The following is a 13,852-nucleotide window of genomic DNA, read 5'->3' on the forward strand; positions in this document are numbered from 1 at the left end:
CCCTGCCCGCCCCTCGGACCCCTCTGCTCCGCCCAGGAGCCCGCCTGGCGGCTGAGCTGGGGCTGTGGGGGCAGAACCCCAGGGGCAACGTGCTTCCCACGTCCCACAGGCGCCTGTGACCCGGTGTGGCTTCCTGGGAGGCAGGCCCTTGGGGCGCAGAGGGAAAAGGCCCCGAAGGGCAGACGCGCTGTATGGAGGCGGCTGGGAAACCAGTGGGGGATGCGGGGGGCGAGGGCTTCCCAGAGGAGGTGCTGTTTGAGCTGCACCCTAAGAGATACGGGGAGCTGGCCAGGCAGAGGGGACAGCGTGGCAAAGGCCCGGAGGCGAGGCAGCAGAGTCGCTGCAGGGGAGGGGACGGGTCGGCGTGCGGGCGCTGGGCTCCGGGGCTGCAGGCGGTGGCCTGGCCAGGCCACCAGGACGGTCCGGACTTCACCCCCAGGGCGTGGGGCTGCCCTCGGTGACTGAGGCTGGGTAACGTCCACCCCTCTGTACTCTCCCCGACAGCACTGCGCCCCAAAACCTGCATAAGCGAGAAGGAGACAGTGCGACGGTGGCGGTGCTGACTGGCGGAGGAGGGAGAGCCGGGCCTCCCGACCGGAGCCGGGCTCTGTCACCGGCCCCGCCCAGCACCCATGTCGCCCGCCCCCAGACCTCAGCCTCAGCAGCCTGGACTCCGGGGGCTGGAAGAAGGAGTCCCTTCGCGAAAGAGGACTTGGAAAGAGGACTCGCGTGGCACGGCCTTCCTCCGCCTTGCGGCTCGGGGGCTCCCTCCCAGGACACCCAGCTCGGTGCCCTCCCGCAGGACCCAGCAAAGCAGGGCCACACGCACTCACGCCTGTCCCTGCTCAGGCCCAGATGGTGGGGTGGCCGGGGAGGACTTGCTCCCAGCACAGAGTGTGGCTGTCCCGGGCCCGGGGTCAGGCCTCAGACCCCAACAGCAAGGGGAGGGGTGCCAGCAGCTCCCCGCCCCCACGTCCCTCCCTCATCCGGGGGCCGGTGCAGCTGGCTGAGAAGGCGGGACAGTTCCCTGGTCCCCCGAAGGTCTAGCCAGGGCCGCTGCACCCCCCTCACTCATCCCAGGCAAGGAGGACGGATCCCCGGGGACGTGTGTGTCTCATTGGGAAGAGGAAGGGGGCCGTGCCCACCCGCCATGCTGCCAGGCCCACGTGGGACCCGCGGGTGGACAGCTTCACGCCCCAGAAGGCTCCGGACGCAGGGCAGGCCGAGGACCAGGGCCACAACCCCACCCTCGGGCCCCAGAGCCCACCTCCCCTTCCCCTTGAACTCTGTCTGGAGGAGGGCGGCCGCATCCCTGCGGCCTCGCCACGGGCTTCTCTCACTCGCCTCCCCCCGTCTCGCCCGTGCCGGGCGCCCTTGCCTGCGGGCAGCGAGGTGTCTGGTGCCCCCACCCCTTCCCCCCCTCCCGGCAGCTTCCCCGCGAGTTGGAAATGTGCCTTGCACCCCCAGCCGAGTGGAGCTCAGAACGCATCTATTTCCATCTATGTAACAAGCCCGGATCAGGGACCTAATTGGTTTCCCAGTGGTGGGTAATTTCTCGTTCCAAATATTAATCCGTTGTTTTCCTGGCGCCCAGCCCGGCCCCGCCGCAGCGCTGTACTCGAAGTACGTTCCTATGCAACCGAGAGCCCGGCAGATACTTTATGAGCTTTGCAGCTTCCGCGGAGCAGCTATGCAAATGCGCTTTTCATTTGGAGCAGGGGGCCGATGCGAAGACGAGGAATTGTTTCTCCCGGAGAAGATCCATCATTGCTGCAGCTCCCCTGCTCACCTCCCAGATGGGGCGGGTGCCCCCAAGGCCTGTGGGCTCCCAGGAGAGCCGAGGCTTGGGGGGAGTCGGGGGCTGATCAGGCCGGCGCTTGGGGACCAAAACAGGTGCCACGACTTTAAAGGCTGTCACGGCTTCCCGTCCCCACCTGAGGCTGGGGCCCGGGTCAGACTGTCGGGGAGATTGCTCGAGCAGCGCACACGCTCCCAGAATCTCCACTGATGTTTATAATAATTGTATGCACCATGCAATTTAGGAGGGGGAAAAAAAAAAGCTGTACGGGCATTAACTCTAAAATAAATTTCTATTTTTTTCTCTTGCAAAATCAATAAAAGATGTTATTAAGAATCTGGTCTGACGTGCTGGGTTTGGGGTCAGACGGAGGGAGCCTGTGCCGCCTCCAGGAACTGAGGCTGGCTGAGTGGCACAGGGCAAGTCCCCTCTCTGAGCCCCCCCCCCCCCCGCTGTCTCCACCTGCAAATGGGGGCATGATCCTGGGTAGACGATAGAAGCCCACACGTATGTAGTGGTTGTTTTGTGTCCGGCGCTCATTTAATCCACATAACAACCCCATGGGGTAGGCGCTATTATGATCCTCCTTTCACAGATGAGAGAATTGAGGCACAGAGCGGTTGAGCGGCTTGCCCAAGATACACAGCTTTGGAAGCCATCAGCGCGCAAATCCTGGGACAGCCCCAGGAGAGCTGAGGCGGGGTGAAATCCCCGGGTCAGTGGCCCTGCAGTTTCCCCGAGGCTTATGTGGATCCTTGAAGCCAACCCCCCCCCCCCAATGCCAGACTCCTGGGCCGCCTCCTGTGGTTTCCGGCTCCCCTGCTTCCCCCAGAGGTGAGCCTTGGTTGGGGGCTCTTGGCATCTGGAGAGAGCCGCCCTCAGCGGGGGGGGGGGGGGGGGGGGGGGGGGAAGAAGGCTCATTTGGGGGCCGGTGTCTGGGCTACAGCTCAGGGGCCAGGGAGCGCCTTGGTGCTGAGCAGGGGGCCCCTCGGAAACCCCACCCCCTCCCCTGACCAGCCCCCCCACCCCACCGCTTGCCTCTGAGCTCCTGCCCAGACAGAGGGGCCCTGCCCTGCCCAGCGACCCCGTGTTGGAGAGCCTCCCCCTACTGGAGGGCATGCAAGCCCTTCCGGCCCTCCTGTGGGGTGGGAGGCCCGGGGGCCCTGCTCTGACGACGTCGGGGAGCAAAGCTGGCCCAGGAGGGTCCCCTTAACAGGGCAGCGCAGGCCCCGACTAGGGGGTGATCGCGTCTCAGCTCCAATGGTCCGGAGATGCCTTCAAGGACTTTACGAGAAGCCAGAAATCCAGGTGTTTTTATTTTTTTTTAATGCGAAAATCCAACTTTTAAAAAAAAAAATTTTTTTTAACGTTTATTTATTTTTCAGACAGAGAGAGACACAGCATGAACGGGGGAGGGGCAGAGAGAGAGGGAAACACAGAATTGGAAGCAGGCTCCAGGCTCTGAGCCATCAGCCCAGAGCCCGACGCGGGGCTCGAACCCGCGGACCGCGAGATCGTGACCTGAGCCGAAGTCGGACGCTTAACCGACTGAGCCACCCAGGCACCCTGAAAATCCAACTTTTAAATGTTGGCTCAGCTTAACCAAGCACACGCCAAGCGAGCCAAACGGGTTACAAGCCTTGTGTAGCCCACCCTCCACCCCAGCCCCCTCCCTCCCTCAGCATGAAGGCCAGCGCCCCCTCCCTTCCGGGTCCCCCTGAAAGCCGCAGTCCCCCCTCCAAGACCGTGGCTCCCCGAATGCCCCTCAGCTGGTTCCTCCCCAGGGGGTCCAAGGAGGGAGGGGATCATGCCCTCAGACCCCCCTGGGCACAGAGGCAGGGGTTGGCCCGGTGACCTGTGTGTGCTGGAGGTGACAGTCCCCCCTCCCCCCCAGCATCCCTGGTGGGAGAACAGAGGCGAATCCTGGTCCCTGTTCAGCCCCGGGCATAAGTTTCCACAAAGCTATCCCTGTGGGCTCAGGGCCATGCCCGCGCCCGGTCGTGGGTCACAGCTCTCGGCCGAGGCTGACAGGAGAGTTCCAGAAGAGCAGCAGGGGCTCCGGAGGAACCTCCCCGCAGGCCTCTGTCCCCCTGGGCACCTGCCTCCTCTGTCCAGCAGTGGGGAGGTCCTGCTTCTGTTTGTTCGTTCATTCGTCTCCGGACGGTTCCAGCCCTGGACCCACAACCTCAGAAGGACCCACGTGGTCCCCAGGAGACCACCGGGGCTATTTCCGCAGTCAGGAGGTGGCCGCCCCCCCGCCTGGGAGTGTTTGCCGCGACATCCTGGGTCCCTCTCCAAGCCTCACCTCCCACCCCACCTAGAGTCCCTTTCTGAGGCCCCCGGACCCACTTGGCCTCTGAGCGAAACAGCGGAACACGGTCTGGCGGCTCAGCCCGCCCGGGTCCGGTGGCTGTGCGGGGTCTGGGCCCCATTACTCACGGCCACTGGAGCCCGGGCACAGGCTCTCCGGGATACCACACCCCCACAGCCCCTCCGTGTCAGGCCCTGCCTGCTTCCCTCACCGCCACGGCCCTGCAAGGCGCCAGAGCTTGAGCGGGTGACGACGGTGCCATGGGGCCCGGCGGGGGGTCGGGGGGGTGCCAGGCCGCCTGGCCATCCAGAGGGTTCTCCTGGGGCCACGCAACCCAAGCCTCTGGGGTCCGGTCAGCAACAGGCCCAGGCCCGGGGCCGGAAGAGGCAGACGTGGCCTCCGTCCAACGGGTCACGTGTCCCCATGTGCCATGGGGCTCACCGCAGGCGCGTCCCTGGACCTCTGTGTGATGCGAGGCGTTCGTGACACCACCGCCAGGCCCCCAGCCTCCGGGAAACTGCTCCGCTCACAGCCGCTGCCGGAGGCCGACCTCTGGCAGTCACCTTTCGCGACAGCACCACAAAAATACCAACTTCACCCCCTGCACCTCCGGCCTCCCTCGGCTTCCCTTCCCAGAGGGCAGACACACCTGCCGAGTCCCACGACTAAGCCCATTTGCCGGGTGTGCAAACTGAGGCTTTCGTAATGAAATCGTGTCGTTGGGGCTCAGGACTTCAAGGCCGCCCAGCACGGGGCCCGGGCTCCTCACCAGAGTCACTCAGCGCCACCTTCCACCTGACCTTTCAGACCTTCGGGACGACCTCCGGGCCTCAGCTGGTTGGCCCAGGAGGGGCATTGGCCTTAGAGCAGAGGCGGGTGTTTTAGCCCATCTCCTCCTCCTCCTCCTCCCCCCCTCCTCCCCCTCTCCTCCCCCTCCCCCTCCTCCCCCTCCCCCTCCCTCTCCTCTTCCTTCCCCTCCTCCTCCCCCTCCTCCCCATCCTCCTCCTCCCCCTCCTCCCCCTCCCCCTCCTCCCCCTCCCCGTCCTCCTCCTCCCCCTCTGCCTCCTCCCCCTCCCCCTGCTGCCCTCCCTCTCCTCCCCCTTCCCCTCCTCCTCTCCTCCTCTTTCCTCCCCCTCCCCTGTCCCTCCTCCCCTCTCCCTCCTCCTCTCCCTCTCCTCCCCCTCCCCCTTCCCCTCCTCCCCCTCCCCCTTCCCCTCCTCCCCCTCCCCCTTCCCCTCCTCCCCCTCCCCCTTCCCCTCCTCCCCCTCCTCCCCCTCCTCCTCTGCCAGCTCCTGCCCCTGCTCTGTTCATTCTCTCCACCCCCGGCCTCCTCTCCCCAAACCTCCCTGCCTGCACCCCCCCCATGCCGCCCACACTCAGCCTGGAGGTTTCCAGGGGGATCAGGAGGGTCCGAGGACGGGGGCTTGGGGTGATAGCACTTCTCCCGCACCAGACCCCCTTCCTGACCCGTCCCGGTGGCCGCCCACTCCCCTGCCAGGCCTCTGGCATCAGCCCAGCCACCGGCCTCCCTTAAGGCAGAGGCTCAGACGGTGTCGGTCCACGACGAAATGTGGCCCCAAAAGCAATTACCCGGCTATGGCGGGCGGGGCTGTGTGGGGACAGGGCAGAGGTCCCGCGCCGGGATTTCCTGTCTGTCCATGCAGTAAATCCCCGCACGGAGGAGATTGGTTTTTCCTGACTGATGGCCCCCGGCCGGGCTGAGTTTGTCCTCAATCCTGCGGCGAGATCGTCCACCGGTGCGGCGGAGCGATTTGTTCGCTGCCCACAGCCCTTGAGCGACGGGTGAGCGGAGCTAAGCTCCAGCCCCGCCCCCGCCCCCCAAGCGTGTGCCTCGGGCCGCGTCTCCGGTGGTTTGGGGTCACGGATTTTTCTAATTCAGCCACTCAGAGGACACCTGTTCCTGAGTCCCGCCGCTGCCCCGTGCGGCCCACAGTGTCCCTGCCTGCACGGCGTCAAAGCCCAAACAGGAGCCGCAGAGAAAAGCCAGCCCAGCCCAGGCGCCCCTCGGGCCCTCACCCGTCCCCAGGCCACACTATGGCTACTTACCTCGTCCCCGGTGCCACCGCAGCCTAAGCCCCCACCATCTCCCACCAGGCCCCGCTGCAGTCCCCTCTCTGGTCACCCTGCCCCCGCCTTGCACCCCACCTCCCAGGCCTTCCCCACGCGCAACCAGGAGGAACTTGCCCAAATGCAGAGCTGACCGCGTCCTCCTCTGAAAAGCCTCCTGCCAGGGGCTCCCTGTGGCCTTCCAGGTGAAGGGCGCACTTTGTGCCGTAACCCACACGCCCCGAAGGCTCTGACCCCCGACGACCAACTGCTCCGCAGCAGACCTCGTGCCCTCAGCCTGAGCTGCAAGCGCTGTGTCCTGTCACGGCGCCGCACCCAGCATTCCTCTCAACCCCAGGGCCTTTGCACAGGCTCTGGCTTCTGCCCAAACTCCCTGGCGGCTTCCTTCCGTCCCTGCTGCAATGGCCCTTCCTGAGAGGCCCACCCTCACGGCTCCAGCATAAACCAGGCCTCCCCTGGGGGTGCTTCCATAGCATTTCCCCCACTCGGAGGTGATACTTTTGTTGCTAGAATTATTTGAGTGGTCTCTGTCTCCTCACTGGAATAGAAACTCCACGAGGGTGAACATCAGGTCCTCCTGACTCACCGCGGCAGCTCCAGGGCGCCGTCATGCCTGGCGCATAGAAGCCGCTCAGCCGGTAGTTCCCGGATGAAGGGGGCCCACCGCAGGTCGGGGGTGGTCTCGGGCAGGTACGGATGGGCGCCGAGCAGACCCCCTTGTACGGGTGCGCGTACAAAGCGCTGACTCAAGCTTGTACGATGCCGGTGGGTGCACGTGAGCCCAGGGGGTGTGGACCCAGCGACGCGGGGCGCGGGCATCCAGGGCAGACCGCTACGTGCTCATCCGGGCACTTCCCGCCTTCAAACCCCCGGGCCTCCCTCCCCCCCTCCCCCGCCCCCCCCCCCCCGTTCAGGCAGACGGTGGCATTTGCCCCCTGTGTGAACACAACCCTCCCAGGAACTCTCGGTAGGGACGCACTGGGACCACGCATCCGGCCCGCCTGCAAATGCTTCCTTTTATCTCACCAGCAGCCTTCCTGCTACAGGCTCCACGGACCTGAAAGCTGGTTCTCCCCTCCTGCCCAACAGGTGCCCAGACAGAGAGGAGGACTTGAAGCCAGAGTGGCCCCGTGAGCCTCCTGGCCCGTGCAGGGGGTAAGAAAGGCCTTGGCTTGAGCCGTCCGCACACCATAATCACAAACTACTTGCACGATTATTTATTGAATATTTTTCTTCAAGCCAGCTCTGTCTTTTTTACTTAAATGCCTATTTTTGGTTTCATCCTAAGCAACAGCGTCTGTGAGATCGTGACACCGATGTGCCCCGTTACACGTTTTTTCCTAATACACATGTACATGAACACAACTATTAAAATAGGTTGAAATTTTGCCTACGTGTCAATTCAGATCATCTCCTGGACGTCTGTGGTCCAGCCGCCAAGTACAGAAGGACCTCGGGTGAGAAGGAAGGACCCCAAGATGCCGGGTGCCCTGGGGGCCCAGCCCCACGTCTACAAGTGGCATCGTCTTGCCCAGAGGCCAAAGCCCCAACTCCTTGCCCTGACATTCAAGACCTTTGTAAGGGGACCCCAATGTCCCACCCAGAGCCATTTCCCTGAGAGCCCCACACAGTAGGTCTGCAATATTTGCCAATATTTGCCAAATGAATGGAAAATGGATTAATGAATGGCCCGCGTGATTAGTCAACGCATGCATAATGAATGAGCACACACCTCCGCGCAGGTGTCTGCTGGGATCTGAGACTCAACTGAACCCGCGCCTGACCCAAGCCCCAAATCTGAGAGTCTTTGCCAACTTTCCCTTCCTCCCACAGCAGTCTGTTGATTTCTGCCCCCTGACTAGCTCCTGAATCCGCCCTCATGGTCCCATCCCTTGGGGCCACCGTGCAAGCCAGACCACCCTCTTCCCTCCCCTCGAACATCGTAGGATAAAGGGGGGTGCGGTGCTCAGGAAGCACCGAGCTTCCCAAGGAGGCTCCATGTCCTTCTGCCTGGCTCCCCCGTCCTCCTCACACCCCGTGGCTCTCCCTTCTCTCCACACCTTCCGTCTAGACTGTTGTAAAGTTCCTAGAACATTCCAGCTTTCTTCCTCTCCATGGAATGGATGTCTTGCCTAGCTGACATCTAGACAACCTTCTTTTTCCCAAAGGAGCCCTCCTGACCACCATCTCCTCCTCCCTCCCCCAGCAGGTGCTGCCTTTGGCACCCCCCCCCCCCAGCCCCTAACTTTCCCTCATCGAGAAAACAGCAAACACTAACAAAGCACTCACTATATGCCTGGCTCTGTTCTAAGTGCTTTGCATGTATTAGCTCACTTAACCCTCATGACAGCTGCAAGAGGTAGGTATAATGATTATCCCCATGTGCCCATGGGGAGGAGGCACAGAGAGGTTAGGTCACTTGCTTAAGGTCTCACGTGGAGGAGCTGGAATCTAAACCCAGGCTGCCTCGGGGCGCCGGGGGGGCTCAGTCGGTTAAGGGTCCGACTTCCGCCTAGGTCACGATCTCGCCGTGATGAGTTCGAGCCCCGCATCAGGCTCTGTGCTGACAGCTCAGAGCCCGGAGCCTGTTTCAGATTCTGTCTTCCTCTCTCTTTGCCCCTTCCCCACTCTCTCTCTCTCTCTCTCTCTCAAAAATAAATAAACATTAAAAAAAATTGTTGGGGCGCCTGGGTGGCTCAGTCGGTTAAGCGTCCGACTTCGGCTCAGGTCACGATCTCGCGGTATGTGAGTTCGAGCCCCGCGTCGGGCTCTGTGCTGACAGCTCAGAGCCTGGAGCCTGTTTCAGATTCTGTGTCTCCCTCTCTCTGACCCTCCTCTGTTCATGGTCTGTCTCTCCCTGTCTCAAAAATAAATAAAACGTTAAAAAAAATTAAAAATAAATAAATAAAAAAAATTGTTTTTAACCCAGGCTGCCTGGCCCTGGAGTCGGGCACCACAACACCACCGTACAATAACCATCTGTCTAGTTATCTGTCTTGCGCACCCGTGAGGACAGACACCCTGTCTGGATGGCTCAATATCCTATCTCAAGTGCCTACTGCAGTGTTTGACACATCGTAGGGGCACAATGAGCTATATCATTGGATAGATGGATACACGGCTGATTAAATAATGAGGATGGGTCCTACGTGAAAGGAGGATGGATGAATGTCTGATACAGGAAGGATGACAACTGGGATGGATGATGAATGCATGGCTGGAAGGATGGATGGATGGATGGAAGGAAGGATGGATGGATGGAAGGAAGGATGGATGGATGATGGATGGGTGGATGGAAGGAAGGATAGATGGATGGAAGGAAGGATGGATGGATGGATGGAAGGAAGGATGGATGGATGGAAGGAAGGAAGGATGGATGGATGATGGATGGGTGGATGGAAGGAAGGATGGATGGAAGGAAGGATGGATGGAAGGATGGATGGATGGATGGATGGAAGGATGAATGGAAGGATGGATGATGGGTGGATGGAAGGATGGATGGAAGGAAGGATGGAAGGAAGGGTGGATGGATGGAAGGATGGATGGAAGGATGAATGGAAGGAAGGATGGATGGATGATGGATGGATGGAAGGAAGGAAGGATGGACAGATGACCGATGGATGGATGGATGAGTGGATGATGGATGGATGGATGATGGGTAGATGACGGATAATGGATGGATGATGAACGAATGATGGGTGGATGGAAGGGCAAAGAACATTCTCTACTTGGGGGAAAGCTCTAGAATTCCTTCTGGGAAGAGATGAGGCTCTGGTTCAGACCCCAATTCTGCCATTTGCTAGCTCTGTGATCTTGGGCAGGTTACTTCATCTCTGTGACTCTAAGTTCTCTCATCTTTACAATAGGCCTGTTTCCCCAGGCATCTGAGCCCTAGGAGTTGATGTAAAGGTAGCTCCAGACACAGGGTAAAGGGTCCCCAGGGGGTCAGGGCAGCGTAGGGCCCGGGCTTGAGGGCCTGTCTCCCAAATTTTCCTCCTGCCTGACCCACCCCCACCTCGCCCACCCTCCGGAATCCAGGGCGGCCTGCCAGCCTGGCTCCACCCCGACCCAACCCCCTAGACCCAGCTACACTCTGCTCTCCTTCCTTCCCGAACCTCAGTGTCTGGCCCTGACCCCAGCACACTCAGGCCGTCTCACCTTCAGGTTCCTTGAGGACCCGACAGGGTGGGGCCACGGGGGGCAGCCACAGCCCAGAGAGCAACTGGCCTCCACACACAGCAAGACGACAGGTTCAACAAGCATTTATTGTGGCCCTGCCATGTGCCTGCTGTGTGACCCCCCTCCCCCCTGCGGAGCCAGCGCCCGGGAGGCCCCACCCACTCCCTGCCTCGCGCGGGGCTCCACACCGCCCGGCCCCTCCTGAACTTCCTGGCCGGCCCTCAGCGGCCGATGACCTTGCCTCTCCTGGCGTCCCAGCTGCACCGAACAGGGCGCCGCATGTGACGGCAGCAAGGGTCAGGAGCTGCTGTCCCAGAGTCGCCGTGCGCAGCCCTGCGCATTCCCTCAGGCCACCCCGGCTCCATTGCCAGGGCCCCGAGCCCCAGACAGCGGTGGGAAGGGTAGGCCTGCGTCTCCCACACAGGCTGGGTCAGTTCACAGCACACGGGCCGGGTCTCCAGGGGCGCCAGACCGGTGGTCTTCTGGCAGGGGGCCGGTTCCGACGACCGCCTGAGGTCCGGGGGCCAGGCTGGGTCACACCCAGTGCCCCAGGACCCAGCACTGACGGTTCAGCTCCGGCATCTCGTGAGCGGAGCTCCGCGGCCAGGAATCTCCCATGTGTGGGTGGTGTCCTGCCAAGAGACGGGGCGGTCAGTGCCGACGGCCGCCCCCCGCCACCCACACACCCGCTGCCCGCCGCGGCACCCTCCTCTCACACTCTCCCCACCCACAGCCCACCCGCTCCTGCCCCTGCCACCTGTCAGCACGCCCGCACCGCCCATCACAGCATCCTCCTCCCCCCTGCCCCCTCGACGCCCCGCTGCCCTCATCCCCATCCACCTGCAGCCCGCAACACCCGCACCCTCCGCCTCACCTGCTCGCTTGTCCACTTCCCAACCTGCCGCCGCGTCCGCTAACTCACCGCCGTGCACCCATCCGCCAATGTTCCATCCGCCTGCCCTGTCCCCCCCCAACCGTCCCGCCCCGCCCCGCCCCCCCGCAACCACCTCTGCACGTACCCGTGTGCCCACCGCCCCGTCAAGCGTCCCTGAGCTACACTGTGTGGGAGGGCGAGAAGGAGAACAGGGTCCGTGACTCCGGCACCGAGGGGGAGGGCCCGGGGGCACCCAAAGCAACTGTGAGCAGCTTCCTGGGCCAAGGCAGCTGGCAGAGACCCCACCACGCCCCTTCCACCGCCCACTGCTCCCAGGGGCCCCGGGCCAGCGGAAGGCTGGCTGCTCTCGCCCCAACCCGACATGCTCGCTCCTGGGTTTCTCTGGATTCTCAGACGCTCACCGCCTTCTAACACACCAGACCCACCTGCTGAAACGTCCCTATACCTACTGTGCGTCCAACCCCCCAGGCCCGGCTCACGTCTCCCCTCCTACAGGAGGGCCCTGCCATCTCTTTGCCGCCCCTGGGTGTTTTGCTCATCTCAGAGCACACACCCCAAGCGGCAGTCCCCAGCTCCGCCCCCGTTAGGCCCTGAGCGAAGGAGAACGATGGCTTGACCCGTGGCAGATGTTCCCTGACGGATCAGAGCCGGAGGAGCCCGAGAGGGGAAAACAGAGGGAGGAGAGACGGGCCAGCGACCTGGCGTTCACGGTCTACACCCTACTTGATTCTAGCCTCACAAGCCTGTGAGGTAGCAACCACCCATTTTACAGATGAGGGAACTGAGGCTCAGCGGGCACAAGCAGCGGTCTCGCGATTCACAGCTATGGTAGAGCCGGACTCAATCAAACTTCCGCATTAAAGATGTCTGCTCCGTGTTCTGTTCCCCTCGGAGCGCTCCTGGATGCTCAGACATTCCTGTCATCCTTCAGGGTCAGACGGGCCCTTTGTAGCAAGCCCCCCGGAGGTGGGAATTCCTGCTGAGGCCAAGCGCCTGCTTGCACACCTCTTAAGACAGGCAGCTCATTACTCTTCCTGCACCCCCAAAGCAGCTCTATTGGGACGGTCTTCCTCATGACAAAGGCCGGAAGGGAACAAGCAAAGGTGAGGACAGTTGTGCCCATTAGGGGGTGGGGGACAGTTGTGGGTTTTGTTCTGTGTTTTTGCTTTGACTTTTTGGGTTTTTCTTTTTTAATTAAAAAAAGATTTTTTCTAACGTTTATTTTTGAGACAGAGAGAGACAGAGCATGGACGGGGGAGGGTCAGAGAGAGAGGGAGACACAGAATCCGAAGCAGGCTCCAGGCTCCGAGCCGTCAGCACAGAGCCCGACGCGGGGCTTGAACTCACGGACCATGAGATCGTGACCTGAGCCGAAGTCGGATGCTTAACCGACTGAGCCACCCAGGCGCCCCTGACTTTTTGTTTTCAATATTTTTTAATGCTAGTGCTTTGTAATTTTACCGTATTTTAAAAAGGGTGCGAAATATTTGGCAAACATTCTGGAACCGTTTGGCCTCAGGAAAAACATTTGTTTTGGCCCCAGTCACCGAAATAGTTGCATTCTTTGGAAGTAAATGCTGCCAAGATTTTAGGTGTTTGGATTTTTTTAAAAAAATCTAGAGGCAAATATTTGATGTGCAGAAAGATTTGATTGTTTTTCTGAATGAATATTTAAAAGTGATCGTGGCTGCTCTTACCGTTGCCAACAGACAGAACCCCGGAGGATTTGTTGGAACAGAGAAGTGATCATGCATTCTGAAGGAAAAAGGAAGGCCATGATCCCTGCCCTTCCTTGAGTTAAAATCAGGCTCCTTGTCTCCTAGATCCAGAGGCCACATCACTGAGGACTGGGGCCCTCCTTTCCTCTTCGGCCTCCCGGGAGGGGGTTGGGGCCCAGAGTCATTTACAGTGGAGAGCAGGGATTGTGTCCTCCCCATGCCTGAGGAGGTCCCCCCACCGCCACTCCAGGCCACCATGACCTTCTCTTCCCTTCTCTCAGTCCCTTTACTTTTTGGCTAGTCATCAGCCAGTGTAGGCAAAAGAACACCTTATGCTGTAGATTGCAGAATCCCACCTCAAAATGTCAACGAGGCCCAATCAGATGACATAAATGGGTGAAGCAGCCAGAAGGGGCCATTCTTCAGCTCTGGCCAACTGTTGCCATGGAAAACGGGCCCTCAGATTTTCCAAAAAGTTTAGAGACAATGAAAATCAGAATTTCGTAATAAAATCTCCTGGCTTTAAATAATGCCCATGGACGCTTTTAAACCCATCTGTGGGCCAAGTAGCATCTCTCAGGCTGGACTCGGTCCCCACGCACAGGAGGCCATTTCTGACCTCTGACTATTTCCCTGCCTGCATTTTCGTTCCAGGCTCTGTTCTGTGGCTTTACACATTCTGGTCCCTTGGCCCAGTGCCCTTCCCTGCTGTTCTCTGGCTATTGAGTGCCCCTTTTGTCTTTCAAAGGCTTCCCCCCCCCCCCCCCCCCCCAAAAACCCCATCACCTTACGCGCCGACCCCCCACCCCCCGCCCCCCTTCCGCCACAAAAAACCGCCCACACCGACAACACAGGTCTCCCCT

At 60.9% G+C, this 13,852-nt stretch overlaps 2 protein-coding genes across 2 annotated transcripts in view; one reads left to right on the forward strand and one right to left on the reverse strand.

Moving 5' to 3' along the window:
• KATNIP (katanin interacting protein) overlaps positions 1 to 2,129 on the forward strand; it is a 142,415-nt gene extending 140,286 nt beyond the window's left edge. The window contains exon 27 of the mRNA XM_049638467.1: positions 505 to 2,129. Within this exon, the coding sequence (XP_049494424.1) occupies positions 505 to 563 (59 nt within the window). The 3' untranslated portion in view covers positions 564 to 2,129. The remainder of the gene's footprint in view (positions 1 to 504) is intronic.
• An 8,259-nt stretch (positions 2,130 to 10,388) lies between these two features.
• Positions 10,389 to 13,852, reverse strand: part of GSG1L (GSG1 like) — a 206,183-nt gene continuing 202,719 nt past the window's right edge. The window contains exon 7 of the mRNA XM_049638473.1: positions 10,389 to 11,008. Within this exon, the coding sequence (XP_049494430.1) occupies positions 10,911 to 11,008 (98 nt within the window). The 3' untranslated portion in view covers positions 10,389 to 10,910. The remainder of the gene's footprint in view (positions 11,009 to 13,852) is intronic.

The sequence above is a fragment of the Panthera uncia genome, chromosome E3, assembly GCF_023721935.1.
Source record: "Panthera uncia isolate 11264 chromosome E3, Puncia_PCG_1.0, whole genome shotgun sequence".
Lineage (NCBI taxonomy): Eukaryota > Metazoa > Chordata > Mammalia > Carnivora > Felidae > Panthera > Panthera uncia.